A 22,710-nucleotide genomic window follows, 5' to 3' on the forward strand; every position below is an offset into this window, starting at 1 on the left:
AAACATATGAAATCTTTATTTTTAGAGAGAAATTTAAAATTATCTTGATATTTTATAAAATTTATCTAATTATAATAATTATCAAGAATGGGGCTTTAAATTTAATTTTGTTTTTTTTTTTCGTACTTAAAGGTCCATGCTTTAACAAGTAGAGTTCATCTTTAGCAACAACATCGTTGACCTAAATAATCAAGGTGATCAGAAGTGTTATATTTTAATGGGTCAACTGAATCGCTGCAAGATTTATCTTCACCACTATCATTACAAATTCTATAAGTTGTTACATTATTTGGATACCATACTTCCTATAAAATAAATAATTTGTTAAAACAAATGATAAAAAAAGAAAGTAGTTGAAAAAGCAAAAAAAAACTTACATTTGGTACATGGTGATATTCATAGATGGTATATTCAGGTGGGAGATGTGGAACTGGATCTTGTTGATTAACGATACGCCAATTGTTTCTATGAATACTATTATAGTATTGAGCGAAAACGTCGTTACCTACTCTTGGAGATCCAATAGTCATTGAATAAACATTGATATTTGGGAACCAATTTACAACTGATACTGTACAAAAAGCTAAAAAAGAAAAACAATTAATAAGTTTTTGTTTTTTTACTATTGAGTTTTATATTTATATTTACTTGAAACGGCTGCACCATAAGAATGACCTAAAACAGTTATTTTATTACAATCTGGACATTGTTTAAGAGAATCTACAATTCCAGCATAAATTTCCTCGGATACACTCAACCATGAGTGATAAAAACCATAGTGAACTTTGGCATCAGTTACATTAGGATAGTCAACATGGAAGAATTCAAAATTCTCAATCCAATCTGTTGTTGATACTGATCCTCTGAAAGCAACATAAACTTAATTAAAATTTATTTTTTTTTGTTAGAAACAGAATAATTTTTTTTCAATATAATTAATTTTTTTTACCTGTATTATTATAAGTTGTAATAATTCCTCTTGTACTTGTTTCATTGTTTTGAATCACTTTGGCGTTTGTTGCATGTGGGAAGTTTTGACATCTATAACAGCTCCAATCAATGATCTGTTCAGCATCACAATATGCAACATAATTCATAAGAACATTATCGATACCATATTGAGAGGAGTATGGGTTTTGAGGAGGTTCATTGCCTCGTACTAAAATTGATACATATGCAAATATTAATAGTAATAATAAACTTGCTGGTTTCATTTTTAAATTGAATGAATTAAAAATAAAAAAATCTTTTTGTAAATCTATTCTTTCAAAATTATTTTACTAAAATCACTCAAAATAAAAAATATCTAAAATCTTTTGGTTTAAAAAAGTAGTCAGTTCCCGACACAAAAAACTTTCCGATCAAGAATTTTAACCAGTGTAATTGCAAAGATATTTCAACCAAAATGATTTACTATTTTATTCTGTCATGGTTTTCAAATTTTAGATTTGTTATAAAAAAAACATTAATTAATCGAAACAGAAAAAATTTTTTGTTAGTTTCAACAGAAATTGAATGTTAATTATGAAATAATGTACGTTGTAATAAAGTTAAATATGAAATCATTCAGGTGTTTTATTAGCTTTATGATAACCTATATAGAACAAATGGAGTTACCAAAATCACAAAAAATGGTGTTCTCACTTTTATCGTTTTTAAAATTGATTTTTATCTCAAAATATTATAATTTTTGTGTTAAAAATTACCTTTATAGTAAAAGGAGATATATTGATTTCTATTATTTACAATAAATAATTTTGTTTGTTAAAAAACACACATTTGGAAACCTTATATATCAAAATATTTTAATTTTTAATTTAAAAAACACAGAATGGGGAAGTGGTATACATGGTAGAACGCTAGCTTTGCATGCTTGAAAACCGGGATCGATACCCGGCTTCTCCACAGTTTTATAATAACATCTTACCGCATGCGGATTAACAAAAAAAAAGTGTTTTTACACAAAGTTTGATGAGGTCCCTGTAACGACATTACCACTTTTTCAAAATTCAAATTATTTTTCATTTTTAAAAACTCAACGACTATTCAAAAAACGAACGATCAACTTTACTATCTACTCTGAAGGAAATCTATTCTGTCCTGTTCAGCCACAAGTACCCTCGAGTCCGCCGTACTGAAGGTCAACTAACCATCCAGATTGGTCACTCTTTGGTTCTCCAATCTCAGTTCCTGCACATATCCAAGGTCAAAGCGCCTATGCTACGTAACAGCATATTCCGGCTGTACTCTCACACCTTCCCCATCAACCACAAGCGCACTGGTCATGTCTGTGAGTTCTGTGGTGACACCTTCACTGAACTCTGCAACCCACATGAACATTTCTTCTTCAAATGCAGGATTGTAGTCTCACAGCAGTTCCTTTCCTTTATCAAACGTATATACCACAAGTACTGTAACTATAGACTTCGTAATTGGAAGCACTCGTGCATCAAGTTCGACGGTCCTATTCGTACTACTGTCCACTTCACCCACCTTACTGCTGCTATCGTACATTCGTTATGGCAGGCGCTGTACTGTAAAATGTTTGGTGATGGTACCCATTACAAGCTGGAAAATACCGTCAAGAGAGCAGTCACCCATTACACCAAATTAATCGATGCCAATTACCACAAGCTTAACTTCACGATAGCTAATTCAATCTCCCAAGGAGTCACTGTCGATTGCTCTGCATTAACGCGTAAATTTAAATCTGATTGGAATCTTAATCCTTCCAACTACGTGCCACCACTTTATACTGTTGTTCATCAACACGCAACTACTGTTAGATCTATTCTATCCTAATACTACTCAACTTATTGATAATAATAATAATTATAATAATAATAATAATAATAATAATAATAATTATAATAATAATAATAATAACATTTTATTGGCTATATTTCTCACGGCCTGTGTGAGAATGTAAATAGAACATAAAACACGAACTAGCAGGTTAATATCAATACCTGCAATTTGTTGACTGATCATGAGTCAACAAATCTTTTTTTGCAAAAAAAAAAAAAAAAAAAAAAAAAACTTTACTATTCAAGTTCTTACACTAACTTTGAATAGGTATGATCAATTTATATTTAATAAACATAAAAACAAGTTCTTACACTAACTTTGAATAGACTTTGAATTATTTGAGTTGATAATTAATAAATAAATAGACTGATCATCTACCTATTTATTAAATCCCTGTCAGTGGTAATGGATTCTTTTGTAAAAGAAAACGATCTAATCGGTCTTTATCAGAATGTTTATACCTATATACTGCTTCAGTGATGGGGCATGACTAGACTTCCAGATAAGAGTACACTAAAAGTTCCTTGTTTAATAACATCTTTAATAAAGTAGTTATAGCATCGCTCGATTACTATAGTTGACAGACACTAAATTGTGTTCAAACTATCATTGTTGGATTTTTTCTCTACATTATTTCCATAAGAAATCACTAGACCTACTATACATCACCAGTTTCAAATGATGTTCTTTTTCAGAATTAAATTGTGACAAAAACTAAAATAAGATTTTTTGTTTTTTTTTTTGTAAAAACTTGATTATTGTTATTCCAATCTTTAGAATAATCTAAATTCAAATGAATGACAATGATAGTCAAATGATGGATATTGATCATGAAGATTATGATGATGATCAAGATTCTATCTATATATGTAAATACATAAAGAATCAAAGAAATATCGATCAGGTATTAACGGATCAACAGCTATTAAAGTGTCTTTGGTTTGCATTGCGAGATGAAGAACTACGTCTTGGCACTCTGTGTATCAACTGTTGGGAATCGGACAACGTACAACGAACCAATCAGCAACTGGTTAACAAACGATGGAACACTCTAACGAAATCCTTGTGTAACAGCCTTACGTTGACCAGTAGCAACCTGCGTGCCTGTATGTCTACGTTTCCTTGGTACTTTCAATCGGTGAACACTCTAGAGATCATCGTTAGCGATATCTATGTCTTTTCAGAGTCGATAGGAACACTACTTGCATCACTCGACAGTCGATCGAGACTAACAAGTCTTGATCTCTCAATGACCAACCTCGAACCCGAAGATATGACATTCATCGTCGACTCGCTAATCAACAACCAATCGAAACCACAATTGAAAAAGTTAAACCTACAATCAAACCCACTTAAAAACGAAGGAATAAGTTTATTGTGTAAACTTTTAGATCAATCAAATTCAATTCAAGAATTAATTTTACAATGTAAGTTACAATACATACATTTTAAAGTCAAATGAATAACTAAACTATGATTCAATTAACTGATATATATATATATATATGTTTATACATAGGTTGTGAAGCTGAAGATGGTTTAGAATTACTTGGTGATATCATAGGTAAAAACAATCAAAGTTTACAATATTTAGATTGGTCATGTATGTTTACAAACTATGTATTTTATATTAAAGCGATCTTGTAAAGAACAACAACCAAATATATACTAATCAAAGTTTATAGATAATCCATCAGATTATAATAATGTAATGTCATTAAGTAGTGGTGTTAGATTAAATGATATTTTAGAAACACTTTTACTGAGAGGATGCGAGATTGAAGGTTCCGGTGCATACAGTCTTGGTGATACCGTTGGAGTGAATCAAACTCTTACGAAACTCGACATCTCTGATAACAGATTTGGTGATGGTGCAACAACCAATCTAGCGAAAAAGTTGGCACTGAATCACTCTTTAACGCACCTCGACATCTCTGGCAATGGATTTACATGTGATTCATTTAATCATCTATTCAGTGCTCTTCATTCACACCCAACTCTTACCTATTTAAATTTATCAAGTAAGTAAAGAAAAACAATGAACAGTGAGCACATAAAATATCATATCATTAACATGTTTGTTTAAATATAATAGGAAATGATATAAGTACATTGGATTTAATCAATTTAACCGATATCTTTCAATCAAACAAGAAACTAGATACACTCGTAATGAATGATTGTAATTTGCGAAATCATCATTTGGATCTATTTTCCATGGCACTCTTAAAGAATTCCACTATAAGAAATATTGATTTCTCCAGTATGTATACGTATACAAGTTTATTAACATGTTAACTGTTAATGGGTTATGTTATTTACATTTTTGATTATTAATATGTTTTTGTTTCTTTTTATCAAAATAATAAGATAATCATTTCTCAAATATACATCCACTTATAGATATACTCTCTTTCAATAGTTCATTGGAGAGTTTAAATTTATTTAGAAACTCATTAGAATTAGAATCTTTGATAACACTTCTTCATTTCATTCTGAAAATTCCGTTTAGACTGCAAACAACCACTTGTCAACTTTCAATAGCTCAACAAATGAATGTTACAAGATCAGCACATATATTAAACTATATCAATATCACGCCAAAATCAAAACTCTCATCGGATAGCTACACTAAACTCAATACTCTAATTAAACAATCACAATCAAAGATAACAATATGTAAATAAAAATGTTGAATCTATAATATTGTAAGAATGGAGTGAATAGATATTTTGTAAATGATTTTTATAACTTTTGGTAAAATTTTCAGTTTGTCACTAGTTGTTGGTGTAAAATAAAATAATAATTTCATAATTATTTTGAATATCAATATTATTTGGGCTACAAGTGACAATCTGAAAATTTTTCTGAAACGGAACTTCTTAGTTTATTAATTTTTTTTTTATATTTTTTTTTTTGTTTCCTTCATTATTTATTTTTTTTAATTTTTCTCTATATTATACAAATATCTTTTTTTTTTCTTTAAGTTTTTTATAACATGTCACATAAAAATAAGAAAGAAGAAGAAATAAAATTAGAATCAGAATCAGAGACAGATTCAGATACATATAGAAAGTCCAAAGAAGAAGAATTTAGAGATGAACAAATGAAATGTAATAGTGTGGTATTAAATAAAAAAATTTTAAATTAAATAAATAAAAAAAAAACAAACTCACACATTTAAGTTCTTTCTTTTCAGTAGTTTTATTTTTGTTTTTTAATTAACTTTTATTTATTATTTATAATAATCTAAATTTTAATTATTTATCTATAAAATGAATCTTTGTTCAGTACATTTTAAAGAAATAATATTCTTGTGTTCGACTTGTTCAAAATTAGTTTGTAAACAATGTTGTGTCAGTGATCATAGCAAACATCAGTTTGATGATTTCGATTCGATCAAGGATGAGGAATTGAAGACAAACGGTTATCAAGACAAGATATCTAATCTTTTCGATCGATTAAAGACAATCAAATCAACCATTGATTCTTTGGAGTCGACACTTAGCGAAATTATCAAGTTTTATGAAGAAATGCATAACTTCCTCATTGTCGAAGAACACAAAAATAAGAAACCAGTGGAAGAGCAGTTGGAGTTGGCAAAGTCACTTATTCCATTGGTGATCGAGGAGATTAATTCACTTAAAGTCATTACCAATACAATCCACCACAACGAAAGTAGCTCAGGAACTCATGTGATCCAAAGTCCTGGCGACTCAGAAAATGAACACCAAAAATATGACATTAACTCTAAAGAAGTTGGTGATCTCCTCCAGGTCGTTGAACAATCAGTTGACCACAATCAAGTTTTCCAAGAATTTCCAAATTTCTTTCCGATAACCATTCCAGTGGATACAATGACCTTCCTTTCACTTGTCTCCCGCCAAGGTGGAATGGAAAAGAATAACTTACTCATCACTCCTGCTAAATACTTGGCGATAATTGACCATAACCAAACCATTAACATTAAATCAAAAATTAATAACATGTGCCAAGTTGAAAAGTTCCAAGACAATCGAACTATCGTTTATCATAATAGTTATTATGTAAAGTTTCTTGATTTACAAACTCATAAAACTTTCACATTGAAAGATGTAGAACCTTCTCAAATGGTTCAGGTAGGGGATGATATTTTTTTCTTTGGCAAAGAGTATTTTAAATATTCAATCTCTAAGAAAACTATCACCAACTTTAAAAAAGGTGTTCAACAAATCAATATTCAATCAGTATGCTATAATAATATTATTAAGAGGATTTATGTTTTGCATAAATCCAGCAACAATAATTCTCAAATTGAATCCATTGATCCAATCAATTTAAATCATCAAGTCAACCCTATAATTCCCAATTTATCAAACCCAACTCTACTTGTAATCAATGGTTTAGTGTATATAGTGGACACCTCTTGTATTTATACAATGTCAGATACTTTCCAATGTACACCAATATATAATCTACAACAATTCAATATGAGGTTGTGCACAGGAGGAGATAATTGTATTATTATATGTACAAATACCAATACTTGGGAAACTTTTGATTTGCAATCAAAAACCTTCTCAGTCGTTTCCGGTTTGATAAAGAAACCTACAAATAGTTTATCATATTCCAAGATTGTGTATGTTCCTTCAAGTGGTACAAATCCAAGCAAGTTGTATTGTTTCTCAAACACCAATAAGAATGTGAGAATATACGAGAGCTCCTTTTTATTATTCACTGATGAATCTTTCGAAACCGTTAGCAATGCAATTTATATTCAGAGATCTTAACTTTATCAAAATAAATAAATAAAATCATTTTATAAACTTTAAAAGTAACTCTTCATTATGTTTATTGGAGGAATAAATCATAAATATCAGTTCTTAACAGAATTATTATTGTTGATAAAGTTGACTTTTTGTTTGGATCCAGTGAATCGATAAATCTTTTCTTTTTGTAGGTGTTCAGAGTTGTGACTAAATAGTATAGTTTGTGAAAAATCGTGATTGTTATCTACAGAAGTGGATGGATACGTTGGTGAAGGTGAAAGTTTTCCTTTGAAGAGCAAGAGATCGTCAATGTACATTGCAAATTCCTCAACTCCTCTGGTTGGTACACGTGAGTAATTCCAAATCTTGACCATCGAGAGGGAGATTGGATAGTCGAAATACAAGCAAATACTGATCGGTATAAGGCCAGTCGACGATCTATCATAAGGATACAATGCATGTGTACACCAAGCATGTTTTTCGTCAAAACCACTGTTAATCCCATCGAATAGTCTTGAAAGTGTTTGATCATTGCTAGCATTATTCAATGCTGGTGGTAAAAGTACAGTACCTATAAATTTAAGAAACAAAAAATTAATAAATCAAATAAAATAGTAAAGTAACTATTTATACATACGACTTTTAGATACATCTATTAAATCTTCATTCCAATCAAATAATTGCATTCCATTGAGACCAAGATAACTTTTATCTCCCCAAGAAGATAATAAAACAAATTTGAAAACAACTAATTAATTATCAAACAAAATAAAAGATTAATATTTGAAATTTACTTGTAAATAATAATTATAATTGTGTTACATACATCCAGATGGTATAAATAAAGTCTTGTAATCTTGAGGAATATAGGATTGTTTGGAGAATATCATCATCTTATCGTAGGATTCCGATATGGATTCTTGCGAGTGTTTGTCATGGTGAATAAATGATAGGGTTTGACCGTAATCAAAGTTGGACTCACCAGGTGCCTTTCTAAATATGTATCCAGAGGTAAGGCATTTTCCATCGAGTGATATCACAACCTCTTTGGCTCCTCTGGAAGCGTCGTCGGCATTCTTGTTGTAGTTCCAAACTCTAAGACAACTGAGAGTAGTCTCTACACCAAGATCTAAGGTGAGATGATAGTCTGTTTGATCATGTTGATGTTTCTGTCGGAATGGAATCATCCACATGTGTTGATCGTCAGTTGTTACATTCTTTCCATCGATCAACTTGTCCAATGTACGATAGTCACCACTGTGCCCAGGCAAATCATTAATATCCTTTGGATTGGCAATGAGATTGGAAAGTTGAAGTTTAATGAGTTGGTAATTCTCGTCATAGACTTCAATCGATGTCAATCCAAGATAGTAGCGGTCTCCCCATGTCGATTTGAATTGAATCTTCAACAGCCTACCCTTTGGAAGTGATTCATTGTTGATCTCCTCTTTGCAGATATCCTTGGTATTGCTAGACTTTCTTTCTAATTGGAGCATCTGTTCCTGTTGTTGTAGTTGCTCGCGCTTGAGCACCGTTGTGAAATCACTCTCACTGGCGCGTCTCGATGCCAGCTTGCCATCCCTCTCTACATTCATTCGAGAGAACATATTTTCAATACGATGATGATTGGGCAGTTTGTTTAGATTGTTTTCATCCTCTGTCGGAGCATTGCTATTGACAGGCTCCAAGAAAGATTCTTCCTCTTCATCGTCCAGAGAGGAAGGAGAGTACGGATCGTTCTGTTCAATCAAATCCAGCACTGAATCGTCGTTGTTGAAGATAATGTACTCTGCACACTCATCGCATTCACTCAACATTCCAGATGCTCTTTTGATCACACCTTTGAAGATGAGTGAATTGTCAAGAGTAATCTCTATATCTTTGACACCTCGTGCACTATGTATTCTCGATTTATTATAGTTCCAAAAACGAATCATTGCCAGAGTGATGCTACTATCAAAGGTAAATGTGATGGATTCACTAGATTGCTGTTGGTTGGGATTGTAAGGTGCCACCCAAAGATGATTGTCATCCAGAGTTCTCGGACATTTATCGATAATCTTCTCGATGGATCTGTCATCGTCAGAGGCATTCGACGACTTTAACTGTGTCTTGGGATCTGTCATTGTAACATAGTTGCCATTGCTATCGAATATATCAACACCTGACAAACCAATATACTGAGTATCTCCCCAATTCGACAATAATGTGATGACCATTACTTGACCTGTTGGGCTTGACTCTAACACCTCCAAATCTTGATCAAATTGTTGTTGCTGTTGTTTGTTGTTCATCGATTGTATTTGTTGTAAAAGTTTTTCAGATGAGAATGTCATTGATGGATCTGAAATGGAGGGTTCAATTAAATCGTGTACTTGTAATGATCCAGAGATATTGTTTGAAACTAATCCTGATGATGATGTTGTTATTGCTGTTGGTGTCTTTGATAATATCGGCGTTGTTGATTTAGTTTGACCAATACTATGAATAGAATGTACTTCAAAGGTATTGTTAGAGAATATTGATGTGGTTGTCGATGTTGTTGTTGTTGAACTCGATGTTTCATTATTGGTAACAATGACAGTTGGATCAACTCTTCTCGGGGAGATCAATGTTGAACTCAAAGGTGGTAATGAACGAACGATGTTACCAGAGAGACGTCTACACAACGATGGTCTGGTAATGGTTGGAGATAGAACACCAATTTGTGGTGGCTCCGATGTCTTTATAGGCGAGGAATTTGCTGATGCTGTAGGACTTGGCAATGAGCTGCTATTGTTTGGACTAGCACTATTGGTAGTGTTTGACTCTAATGGTGAAAGTGATAGTCTAGATCCACTTGTATTAGCAGTATTTGTTGCCGCTGTCTTTTGTTGATGGCTGCGAGGAGTCAGTGAATTGGGAGACATCAATAGTGGTTCCGATCGCTTTCTAGCAGCAGATGGACGTTCTTTCTTTACCAAGTCGAATATATCGAATCCAGTGGCCAGTGGAGGTGGTACTTTGTCACCGGCTCTGGGTGAGGGAGTCGGAGAGAGAACCGGTGATTCCTGAGGTGAAGACTTTATCGATGATGAACCAGAGCTATTGGTGGAGGTCGAAGGTGAGTTGGTTGTTGAGGCGGATGAAGATGGCATTAATGAACTGGGAGTATACTTATACTCACTATGAATACTGGATGTCGATTTTCTTGAAACCAAAAGATGAGGTTTTGATTTATAAATTGGAACCGGTGTAAATAAAGGTGGTAATAAATTACTACTCCTCTTAATGGTTGAATTAAAACTATGACTATTACTATTATTTATATTACTTGTCTTATTATTATTATTATTATTATTATTATCATTATTACTTATTATAATATTTGTAGCTGGTGAAAATGATGAGGTTGTTGTTGTTGTCGTTGTCGTTGTCGTAGAAGTAGAAATAACTTCTTTTTCTCCATCATTATTATTAATGTTATTGTTATTATTATCAAGATTATCGTTATTGTTGTTATTGTTGTTTGCTATTAGGATTTCATCTTTATCATTGATTATAAGTGAATGAGAGTAGTTACGTTGAATGTTGAGTAGAGTCCTTGGAGTTGTATTGATTTCGATGTGTACTGATTTGTCGACATTCTCATAAACCAAACTTTGTACGAACTGTCGCAGTTTAGTTAGCTGTTCTGGTTGGTGTATCAGCTGGTTGATGGTTCGTAGTAGTTTGTCATTTGGCGAATTCGATGTTTGCGATTCAAATGGATGTGTTTTGTTGTTGGGTGGATTGAGTGATGTTGTTGTACTCTGATAGGATGAAGCGGACGATGGTGATCCAACCGAAGAAGGATAGTCACTCGAGGATGATGGATAATCATAGGAGAGTGGTGATCGCATTGGGTGTGGGAATTTGAATCGGAGTACCGGTGACTGTGGAATAGGTGTGTGAGGTGGTGAAGAGCGAGGTGACGACGATGGACTAATGTTGGGTGTTGTGCTGGAGTGTTGTTGTTGTTGTTGACCTGATCCTGCTACTCCTACGCCACCTCTTTGATGTTTATGAACAGCTCTTCCAATGGGTGGTGAAGTGGATTCGAGTGTCGGTGTCATGGCAGCTGCCGGACTGTTGCTGCTTGTGGGTGAATAGGCCGAGAGTGGAATCAGTCGTTTTGGAATAGCGTAGGACACTGACATTGGTGGTGTCGACACAAGTGGCGAGCTTGATGGCATCGGTGAAGATGGCATTGATGGAGTGGACATTGGAGGTGAAACACCACTCGGTGACATCACCATTGGACTTGGAATTGGACTGTTTGTATTTGATTTACTAACATTTTGTATGGTTGAATTTAATGATGGTGAAACACTAGTTGAATTTGTTATAGTTGTTGTTGTTGTTGATGTTGTTGTAGGAGTGGTGGTTGTTGGTTTAGATTTCATTGAGGGCGAGGAAGCAGGTGATGTAGATGGACTTGTATTAGCTGGAGATGAATAAACGCCACTTTGTTGCTGCTGTTGTTGTGTTAGTCTGACTGGAGATGAAGCTGCTGTGATCGGCAGTGATGTTGATTTTGTGGTTGGCGAGGTGCTGTCTTTGTTTTGTACACTAAGAAGTGATTGTTTTTGGAACGGACGATTCTGTGAGGCAATCAAAGGAGGTGAGGAATTTAATATCTCTTGTAAAGTAAGCTTTCTAGTTGCCGTATTATTAATGATAGGTGCAGAGTATCCTCTTTGTAATGGATGTTTAGATGATTTATATTGTTTTGGTGGTTGTTGTTGTTGTTGTTCACTCTCAACTTTTGGTATTGGTAATAATGACTTGTTATTGTTGTTATTATTATTATTAAGCAATCGATGATTTGACATTAGGCTAGGAGATGTACCTGTACCTGTACTTGTACCTGTTATTGTTACTGTTCCTGTACTGGTTGTTGTTGTTGTTGTTGTATTATCTTCTTGTTGTTGCTGTTGTTCTGTTGATGATTCCGTTCCGGTTGCTGTTGTTTGTTGTTTAAAAGTTGAAGTAAAATATGCAATTGGAGATGTAGTCATCGAATTATTAGTGGAGATAGGTGATGTAGAAAGTGAATGATTGCTGTCAATCTCATTGTTGGATGGTGAAGTTGTTTGTGTGGTAGGTTTTGTAGGAATTGGTATAAGATTCAACTTTCCATCTCTCTGTTCGAACTCACTGCTGCTTCCAAGCTCTATTGTATCATCGACCTGATGCTGTTGTTGCTTGGTCGTTGAAGTGACCACTTGTTTCTTGCGGTCCACCATGAACTCCTTTGACTTGTTCGCCCAGCCAGAGAGAATAGACGACGTAGACTGACTCTGATTCAGTGGTCTTCTATTTGGTGAACTTGTCGTTGGTGTGCTATTACTATTGCTATTTGTAGTTGTTGTTGCTGTAGTTGTTGATGTTGTTGTTGTTGTTGCTGAAGTTGGTGATACTTTTGTCTGTGGTTGTTGTTGCTGATGCTGTTGTGTTTGATTATTAATGTTGTTGTTCGGGTTATCTTTTGGTGATGGATTGGCACTGATGCTACCTCCATAGTTCTTTACTCTGTGAGAGGATGGAGATGATACGGTGGTAGCGGCTGCCGTGTTGTTTGTTTCTAAATTTGAATGTACATGTAAGTTTGATAGTTGAAGTTGTGGAAATTGTAGTTTATGTGATAGATGTTGTTGCTGTTGTAGTAGTTGCTTCTGTTGCTGTAGTTTTACTGTTGATTCAAAGTCATAGGAATCAGAGTCTTCCGAATCAGTAGATTCGAAATCTTCAGAATTCAAATCTATAGAGTCATCTGAGAAGCTGCTATTATCTTCACCACCTGCATCGTCTATTCTTTTCTTAACTTCATCGGTATTTGTATCTGTATCATCTTCTTCTTCTTCTTCTTCGTCATCTTCAGCACCCACACCACCAATCAAATGAGTATTTGTAATTCTTCCAGTACTACTATTGTTTTTACTACTACTACCGATTGAAGGTGAACTATAACTCTTTGGAACTGTTGCTTGATGTTGCGGTTGTTGCTGCTGTGGTTGTTTCATATCCATCAATTCATCGAAATTTGTGAATCTACTTCTTGAACTTGAATATTGTAACTTTGGTTTATCATTGTTGTTGTTGTTGTTGTTACCACTACTGTTGTTGTTATTATTCAATACAGTTTTTGGTGAAATGTTTCTTGGTGAAGATAAAAGAGAGGTTCTAGAGTTGAGTGGTATCGCCAGGATGTTTGGAGTACTGACGGAACGAGGTGAATTTACATTGGAATTCAGTGGTGAATTCTGACCTGAGCCAGCTGGTGACTGTAAAGGTGATGATCCTGCCACATTTGGATTGCTATTGGATGACAATGATTTTGATGCCATTCTTTGTTGTGGTTGTGCTGCTTGTTGCTGTTGTTGTAATACTTGTTTCTTTATTTGTTGTATTTGATGATCTTCACTTGGTATATAGTTTCTTGGTGATAGTTTGATAGTTGATGAAGTCACCAGTGGTAGTGTTGTCGTCGATGTCAGTATTGCAGAGACTGTTGCTGTTGCTGTTGCTGGTGATGTTGAAAGTGGTGGTGTTTGTATTTTAGGTGTATTTGGATTGCTATTACCGCTACTGCTACTACTACTACTACTACTACTGCTCGTACTACTGTTACTTATATTAATATTGTTAGATTGTATTGTTGGTGATAAAGGTGGTTTGGCGGAAGATGGTGATAAAGGTACAGGTGGTGATGAACTATTTGGTGATGTTTTAACATGTTTATTACTATTACTATTGTTGTTATTTTTGCTATTTGAATTGTTGACAATGGTACTGTTAAGATTGAGATTGATACTACTATTACTTCTGGCTCGACTCTCTCCAATTAAAAGAGGTGATGTAACAAGTATAGGAATATCACCACTGCTGCTGCTATTCTCTAATGTATTATTGTTAACATTGTTTGTTTTTCTTGTATTATTATTATTATTGTTGTTTGGCTATTTATTGTTTTAAAAGTATTTATTTATTTTGAATTATATAATTATATAGTATATAATTAGTAATTAGTCATTCATTATATTGAATTGCGTTAGTTATACATACATTATTTGGATTCATTGCTATATATATTGATTTAGAATATTGTTATATAAAATAGTATGAGGAAAAACAAACAATATAATAAATATATATATATGAATTTTATATGATTGATATCATTAAGAATTAACTGGTGTTTTATATTAATATATTGTTATTATTATTATTACTACTATTCTATTATGTTTTAATTTTCAATTCATTGTTGTTTATAAATAAATAATATGTGTACAAACTATTTTTTTTTTTTTGTAAGTTTTAAAAAACAAAAAAACTAATAATAAATTTTTAAAATAAATTATAATTATAAAATGTTATAAATTTAGATTGTTTCAAGTTTAAACAAAACAAATTGGAATGGATGTGTGTGACAATCAAAGGTTATATCATGAAATTGCAATAAATCAATTCAGTTCAATTGAATCTATAAGATTAGTTGGCATGAATTACATTAACAAGTATTGTTTTTTTTTATCTCTGCAATTAATTAATTTATTTAAAAAAAAAAAAAAACTAAAACATGAATTCATTTTTAGTATATATATATATTTCATTGTACAAGATAAGATCAAATAGGGGAAGATATGAAGAAGAATATTAATAGAGAACTTCATATTCATGTATATATTAAAATAATGAATATATTCATTATGTATTTTTATCTCTATCAAGATTTAAGATTTATTTGAAAATCAAAAAATAAATAAAAGAAAAGAAATAATTTGAATCTTTTAATATTCATAAAGTTATATATATGAAACAACGATTGATTATGTGTGAAGAAGCCTAATTACATGTTTGTCAGTTTTTTTTTAAAAAAAAAAAAAATTCAAAAAACTCAGCCTCTTTAATAATCAATCGATTAAATAACCACTGACTTTAGTAATATTACTTTGTTTAAAATTGATTAAGATATATAATCAACTTTAATTAATTTCAACTTAAATTAATTTAACTTAAATCAACAAAACACATTCACATTTATTTATTATAATAAAAAGTATTATTTTAGTTTTATTTTTTATAAAGTTTAAGTAAAGTTAAGTTAGTTATAATTAGTATATATATAATCAAATTTGCATTACAGAAAGAAAGATAACATGGATTTGTTTAAAGGAGAAAAGAATATTTCGGTTTGGGTCGATGCTGTAGATACCAAACCATATCCATCAAAGGCCGATGAGGCATCGTGTCCACCATGTATTAGAAGCATGGGTAAAGGTCCCTGCGGTGACCTTATCATCGAAGCATTCGTTTGTTTCCAAAAAGAGACCGAAAATCGTGATGTTTGTACAGAGAACTTTACAAAGCTTAGAAGTTGTATGTTAAATTACCCTATTAGATATTATGATGCTTTATTCCCAAGAGCAGATAAGTAAGTAAATTTTTAATAAATAATTTAAATCATTGTTTTTTTTCAATATTCAAAATTAAAAACATAAAAAACGAACGAAAATTTAATATTAATTTTTATGTTATAAACTAATTATAGAAAAGAAACAAAGGATACAGCAGGTGAAAATTAGATTATATAGATATATATATTATATATATGAATAGTTGAATATATATAAATAAAATTAAAATAAAAACATTTATAAAACAAACAAACAAACAAAAATAATAGGGTGTAGAGTAACAAAGTTAAAGAATTGAGATGAATTAATGGAATGTAGGATGAAAAATGAATTTACAATATTTAATTTGATTATCAATTTTTAATACCATTGATTTTTATATTATATTATACTATTATTATTATTGTTATTATTATTATGTGTGTCTGTCTAACTTTTATTTAGTTGATGTTGTAGGTGTATCATTATCTATTTTTAAATCTACTTTACATACTAAACCTTCACAGAATTCACAGCCACAATCACAAATGATATCGTCATCGTGTGCATTTTTGGTGGTTGTTGAATTGGTTGTGTTGTTGTTTGTTGTTGATGTTGTTATGGTTGAGGATGTGGTGGTTGGTGTCGAATTGGAGGAGGATGACAAGGAGGGTGAGGAAGGTGCTGCTGCAACCTGTGGCTTGGAAAACAACTTTTGGAATTCTCGGGTGGTACGCTTCAACCAGCTGTAGCTGCTGCTGCCGCCGTCTTCGCCGTGGTTAGCTCCGCTCGCCGAGGGTATCACTTCGTTTGGCGCCAAGAATGCACCGAGCGCGCCAAGATATCCGTCGTGCACCAGAAACATTGCTTTGGTCTTGCCTTTCGACCAAAAGTCGATGGCGAATGAGATCCTCTGCATGGTGTTGGGGTGGTCGCGAATAAAGAATCCACCAAAGTAGATCTTGTTGAGTCCGTAGCGCTGTGAGTTGAGATAGGCAATCTGACCGATGTTGTTAGAGACCATCTTGAGTAGCGATTGTGCAATGTCTTCCTTTCGGAATTGCTGTTTGTTGTTGTTGTTACCGTCGGATGAATCTGACGATTGCTCTGTACTGGATTGATAGATTATCTTACCGAAACTGCTGGCAATAGTCTCTGACGACAGTCCGATCTTGGAGTAGTCGGTGCCGTAGATGTCTCCGACGACCAAGTCGACATTGTTGGAATGTCCATTCTTTGTCATTTCGAGCATCTCATCGAAATCGGTGACACCGGTCAGCAGACTACACAATCCCCAGAACGTTCCACCACCCAAACTGGTACCATCGACTCTTTGAAAACTGGTTTCACTATCGACTTTGATAACACTAACACCCGATCCAATTTGCACTAACAAATAAGGATATGGATTTTCCTATGAAAACAAACAAAAAAAACAAACAAAACACAAATTAATAAATAAATATTATCAATCATGTTTTCAATTGAATAACTATGATATACATACAACTTTATCTACAAATTCTCTTGGTGTAATTGCATTTGGTGTAGGTGAATAGGTGTATGATTCTCTCTGTATATTGTTTAACAAAAAGTTTGTACCGACGATCAAACAGTGCATCTCATCTTCTTTTATCAACCTACAACCAAGTTTTTCATTGAAAAGATCTGCATATTTGTATGCTCCACCACCTGTTACTCTTACATCTTTTGGTTTACCATCTTCCAAATGTAATTTATTATCTATTTTTAAATGATATGTATAAAATTAATATTATTAATATTAAAATTAATTAATCTTAACTATTGCAAAGATTGAGATTGAGATTGATTGATTGATTGATTGATCGTGTCATCAAAAATAGATCTAAATATTTTGGGATTTAACAAAAAAATCCACACTTTTTTTTTAAAATCGACTACCCATATAAAAAATAAATTTTATACCAAAATAAAGTGGAACCGAATCGGTTATTCGGAAGTTGAATGAATGATAGGATTGTTTAATTTGCTATATGAAACTGAATGATTATTAATATTTACCTATAATGAAATTTAAACAATCTTCAATGTTCTTTGTTTGAAATTTAATAAAATGTAACTTTCCTCCTAATTCGTTTTGTGTTGTTGTTGAAGAGGAAGGAATGGTTGATGTTGATGTATTGTTGTTGTTGTTATTGTTATGACTGTTGTTCTGTACGAAATAAACTAGCTTTGAAAGAGTACCACCAATGTCCAAAGCAAAGTGTTTGATTGGACTAGATTGATTTGGCAATGAGATAGGTCTTTCGTCCTTTACATGATGTTGCTTTGGTGGTGATCCGCTATGTTGATGATGATTGTGCTTGTGTGTGGCATCCGAAGACTGTTGTGTTGTTGGTATTGGGGGTGTTTGATTTCCACTATCAAGAGGTTGACTACTACTATAATTATTATTATTATTACTGCTACTACTACTACTGTTTGACTCCATTGTTGATTTCGAAGATGATGCAGAACTATTATTATTATTATTTACAAATATATTATTATTATTATTTCTATATATAGATTGATTTAATATCGATTTTATCTTTGGCGATGATGTATTTGTTGTTGTTGATGATGATGATGATATTAATAATGGTGTTAATAATCCACTTTTTAAAGTTATAACATTGAATAGGTGATGATATATGAAACCTAAATTGTCATAAGCAATCGATATTAAATTTAGTGACGGTGAATGGTGATTATGATGATGACTACGACTATTATTATTGTTATTCTGATTAATATCTAGAATATTGTTCTTGTTGTTGTTATTATCTGTATGGTTGTTGTTGTTGGTGTGGTAATCGGTTATGCAGGCACCTTTCAAGTTCAAGCTCATTTTTTTTAATTCTTTTTTGAAATTTTTCAATTTTTTTTTGAATTAAAAAGGTTGTTTTTGACGACTGTTATTGGGAATGGGAACTCAGAGGTTCTTTTTCATTTGCAATTGGATCATCAAATTTCGTGTCAACTTTTTCCAAAACACTTCACAAATGTCTATTTTTTTAATATATATTAATTAATTATATGTTTTAATTATAAATAAAATTAGTTTATTTTGTCTAATTAAATAATAAGTTGATATTTAGGAATGGTAAACTTAAATAAATAAATAAAAATAACTTTAAATTAACAAGTTTGTGAGTTGTTTTGTTTTGGTATGAAATGTAGTGCGGCAAAGACAACAAAAAATATATATAACTATTTATTTAATATGTGATAGATATTTATATATTTAAATGATAATCATGAAAATAAAATAAAAATAAATTAAAATAGTAATATGTGAACAATTCAGTAATTGGAGGTTTCTTGTCTTGGTAACACGAATAATAAAACAAATTCACGACAACACTATTGTTGTTTTTATTTTTTATATATCTATTATTTTATTATTAGGGTGTTTGGTTTGTCAGTGTGATGTATGTGACAATCAAAAATAAAAATAAAAAATAAAAAAAATCAAATAATAACCATGTATAGACATAAAATATCAACACAAATGTTTGCAAATGTTTAATGAGTTGAATGTGTGTAACAATAACATTAATAATAATAGGCTATTAAAATTCTTTTATTTATTTTTAAATCTACCTATCTAATCTATTCATCTTTTAGATACAAACTATCCTGTTGTTTCTGTTTCTACTTTCCAACTATTTAAATATACTAATAAAAAAATAGTAATACTACAGTATTTTAAATCTTTTATTTTAAAGGAAATATAAATTTAATTTTAAAACAACATCATTATTGATGCTGTATTAAATTTTCAATTTTGTAAACTGAATAGTTTGGGAACAACAATAACGATTAAACAATCATTTAACTTTAGATTATAAATCCCTTGGTTACCAAATTTTTAATATTAAAATTTTGAGGGGGAATGCTTTTTGTGTTTTTTATTCAAGCATTCTTATTCTTCAGCTGATATCATACTTTAATAACCCCTTTAAAGATATATTCAGATAATAAAAAGAAAACGATAAAGCTTCATATTACCTCTTGTTGATTCAAAAGGTGACATCACAATTATTATTTTAAATTCATACAAACAATAAAGACTTTTGAAGAATAATATAATAATAAATTTATTGTTATAAAATGAATGTATCTCTATCTTTTTTTTTGGTTTGGTAGTGTTATTGAAGAAGATCAATGATTAAAGAGAAAGGATATTCTTTATATTTACTTAATATTACGATTAAGAATCACATTTTTGATCTTTTTTTGAAAGAAAGGGATAAAAACATATGAAAGTTAAGTGGAGGAAGATGAAGCTGCAGTTAAATTGTTTTTGGAATAATGAATTTGATAGATCAAAAAAAAAAAATACAAATGAAAAATAATAATTTGGTAGCACTACTTCTAAACCATAGATTGTATTGTGTTGTGTTATTGTTGGAGTATAGATTGATTGGCTTGTAATCTATATGCACACAGATTATTAATTAATTAAATAATCTGTTTAACAACAACAACAACAACAACAAGTGGTGGATGATGGTTGTTGTTTGCGTCCATTTGATCTATGATTCTATTACTATGACTACTACTACTATTTTTTACTATTTTTGTCAAAGGTTTTTTTTGGGATTAATTTGATCTTATTTTTTTTTTTTTGATCGATTAAATTATTTATTTTGGAGAGAGGGCTGCTGCTGCTGCTGCCAGTTGTTCCTTAACTTTCTTTCCGACGTTGACTACTTTACCAAATGCGATTGTCTTGTTTGATTGACGGAGAGTGAAACGTGAGAGTTGTGGGTTCGATGTGAACTCCTCGAGACAGACTGCACGCGAAAGGACAACACGTGCCTTGATCGATTCACCGTTTCTGGCGAATGTTGGCTTCTGTTTCAGCTCGTTACCGGTCTTCATGTCGATGGTGGCAATCAACGACTTGATCTTGCACTCCTCGACGGCGGTGTGAGCGTGGAACATCGCTTCGTAGTCGGCGGTGAACAACTGCTTGTCCTTGGGAAGATCGATCAGTACGATGATCGCCTCGATCTCAGTGACCACTGGCACCTGTCTGACAATCTCAGAGAGAATCGAACCCTGACGGATTTGCTCGTCGTCGATTCCCTTCAGACCGATACGAAGATTCTCACCGGTACGACCGGTTCTAAAGTTACAACTCTCGTTGGAGAGCGACAGTACTTCGACCTTGGTTTTTCCGGGCATGATAAAGATTTGCTGGCCGAGTGTAATCGAACCAGACTCGACTTTACCCATGACGTGGACGATACCACGATCCTTGAAAGAATCGATAATGGGCACACGCAACGCACCGGATTCGTTACGCTCAAACTGTGGAAGCAAGTCGAGTGTCTCAATGAGTGAAACACCGGTGTTCCATGGACAGAGCTCCTTGCTGACGGTGTCCTTGATGTTGGCCGAGGTGTAACCGGAACCTGGGACGAATTGGAAGTCTTTCTTTGGGTTGAATCCACACTTTTTCAGGTGACCAGTGATCTTCTCGCAGATCTCGTCGTAACGAGCCTTCGACCAGTTGACGGTTGGCTCGTCCATCTTGTTGACCAAGACGATCAGATGTTTGATACCGATCATCTTGGCGAGACGTGCGTGCTCAATGGTTTGACCACCGTCGACACCGGCCTCAAACTCACCCTTCTTTGATGAGACCACCAAGATACCGACGTCGGCTTGTGCGGCACCACTGATCATATTTGGTACGTAGTTCTTGTGACCTGGTGCGTCGAGAATGGTGTATCTACGCTTCTCTGTTTCGAAATGTGCACGACCGACCTCTACAGTCTTACCCTTGGCACGCTCCTCCTCGTTTGTATCCATAACGAAAGCGTACAACCAACTCTCACGATGGTTCTCCTTGGCTTCTCTTTCGTATTTGGCCAAAGTATGTGAATCGATTTGTCCAGTGAGAACCATGATTCTACCTGAAATAGTTGATTTACCAGCATCTATAGATAAATATGAACATCGAGAAGATGATGTACATTCATTCCAAGATTAGAATAATAATTCCACGAAAGAAAAGAAAAGATTGGAGAAGAATCCACCACCACCAATCTCAGTAGTTGATATTGGATTCTCCAACTAGTTGATTTGATTTGATTTGATTTGATTTACTTACCGACGTGTCCAATGAAAACAATGTTTACATGCTCTCTTTGATCCTCTTTGAAATCGGAAACATCTTGAATTGGGAGTGCTTCGATCTTCTTTGTAATCTCGTCGGTTTCCTCCTCTTCGATATCGTCATCCTCAACCTTGAATACTGATTCAGTTGGTTTCTGTTCTTCTACTGGTGGTGAAGCTGTAACTTTAGATGCTGATGGTGTTGAAGTGGTGGTGGTAGTTGTAGTTGTAGTGGTGGTCGATTGTTTCTCCTCTGGTGCTGGTGTGGCAGCAGCTGGAGCTGGAGCTGGAGCTGGTGTGGCAGCTGGAGCTGGAGCTGGTGTAGTTGCAGCTGGTTTCACAAGGAACTTTGGAACGAAAACTGATGCGTTTGGATTCATTCTTTTTTCTATAATTTATCTATCTATTTTTATTTCTATCTAATCTAAACCTAAGTTGAATTATTATTGATTTTATAGAGAAACAATGTAAAGTAATGTTTGTATTATTATTTATGATAATCAAAACAAAACAAAACAACGAATAAATAAACAAGACACAAAGTGGAATTGAAAAATTGAAATTTGTAATTATTTTTTGGT

General features: G+C 32.8%; 7 protein-coding genes and 1 non-coding gene across 8 annotated transcripts; 4 read left to right on the forward strand and 4 right to left on the reverse strand.

Moving 5' to 3' along the window:
- Positions 1–161: 161 nt before the first annotated feature.
- PPL_03573 (lipase family protein) lies at positions 162–1,214 on the reverse strand (the record flags this gene model as incomplete). The annotated part of the gene is made up of 4 exons (XM_020574502.1): positions 162–305; positions 378–583; positions 649–879; positions 950–1,214. 4 exons carry the CDS (start codon positions 1,212–1,214, stop codon positions 162–164), a joined length of 846 nt encoding a protein of 281 aa, XP_020435544.1.
- Positions 1,215–1,833: 619 nt separating this feature from the next.
- PPL_03574 lies at positions 1,834–1,905 on the forward strand. Its single transcript has one exon. It is a non-coding gene; the product is annotated as a tRNA-Ala (tRNA).
- A 1,696-nt stretch (positions 1,906–3,601) lies between these two features.
- PPL_03575 (uncharacterized protein) lies at positions 3,602–5,959 on the forward strand (the record flags this gene model as incomplete). The annotated part of the gene is made up of 8 exons (XM_020574503.1): positions 3,602–3,712; positions 3,740–3,786; positions 3,883–4,235; positions 4,328–4,411; positions 4,494–4,829; positions 4,904–4,990; positions 5,179–5,487; positions 5,796–5,959. The coding sequence occupies 8 exons, from the start codon at positions 3,602–3,604 to the stop codon at positions 5,957–5,959; spliced, it is 1,491 nt and encodes a 496-aa protein (XP_020435545.1).
- Positions 5,960–6,083: 124 nt separating this feature from the next.
- On the forward strand, positions 6,084–7,591 carry PPL_03576 (B-box zinc finger protein; the record flags this gene model as incomplete). The annotated part of the gene is made up of 3 exons (XM_020574504.1): positions 6,084–6,926; positions 6,984–7,455; positions 7,569–7,591. The coding sequence occupies 3 exons, from the start codon at positions 6,084–6,086 to the stop codon at positions 7,589–7,591; spliced, it is 1,338 nt and encodes a 445-aa protein (XP_020435546.1).
- Positions 7,592–7,663: 72 nt separating this feature from the next.
- Positions 7,664–14,657, reverse strand: PPL_03577 (uncharacterized protein; the record flags this gene model as incomplete). The annotated part of the gene is made up of 5 exons (XM_020574505.1): positions 7,664–8,127; positions 8,194–8,304; positions 8,383–9,509; positions 9,738–14,536; positions 14,643–14,657. 5 exons carry the CDS (start codon positions 14,655–14,657, stop codon positions 7,664–7,666), a joined length of 6,516 nt encoding a protein of 2,171 aa, XP_020435547.1.
- Positions 14,658–14,996: 339 nt separating this feature from the next.
- Positions 14,997–16,165, forward strand: PPL_03578 (uncharacterized protein; the record flags this gene model as incomplete). Its single annotated transcript, XM_020574506.1, has 4 exons — positions 14,997–15,097; positions 15,669–15,697; positions 15,756–16,014; positions 16,132–16,165. 4 exons carry the CDS (start codon positions 14,997–14,999, stop codon positions 16,163–16,165), a joined length of 423 nt encoding a protein of 140 aa, XP_020435548.1.
- A 268-nt stretch (positions 16,166–16,433) lies between these two features.
- On the reverse strand, positions 16,434–18,848 carry PPL_03579 (pantothenate kinase; the record flags this gene model as incomplete). The annotated part of the gene is made up of 4 exons (XM_020574507.1): positions 16,434–16,670; positions 16,782–17,365; positions 17,480–17,719; positions 18,020–18,848. 4 exons carry the CDS (start codon positions 18,846–18,848, stop codon positions 16,434–16,436), a joined length of 1,890 nt encoding a protein of 629 aa, XP_020435549.1.
- Positions 18,849–20,647: 1,799 nt separating this feature from the next.
- On the reverse strand, positions 20,648–22,509 carry eRF3 (translation elongation factor EF1A family protein; the record flags this gene model as incomplete). Its single annotated transcript, XM_020574508.1, has 2 exons — positions 20,648–21,951; positions 22,125–22,509. 2 exons carry the CDS (start codon positions 22,507–22,509, stop codon positions 20,648–20,650), a joined length of 1,689 nt encoding a protein of 562 aa, XP_020435550.1.
- Positions 22,510–22,710: the final 201 nt, after the last annotated feature.

Source organism: Heterostelium album, assembly GCF_000004825.1.
Source record: "Heterostelium album PN500 unplaced genomic scaffold PPL_contig6, whole genome shotgun sequence".
NCBI lineage: Eukaryota > Evosea > Eumycetozoa > Acytosteliales > Acytosteliaceae > Heterostelium > Heterostelium album.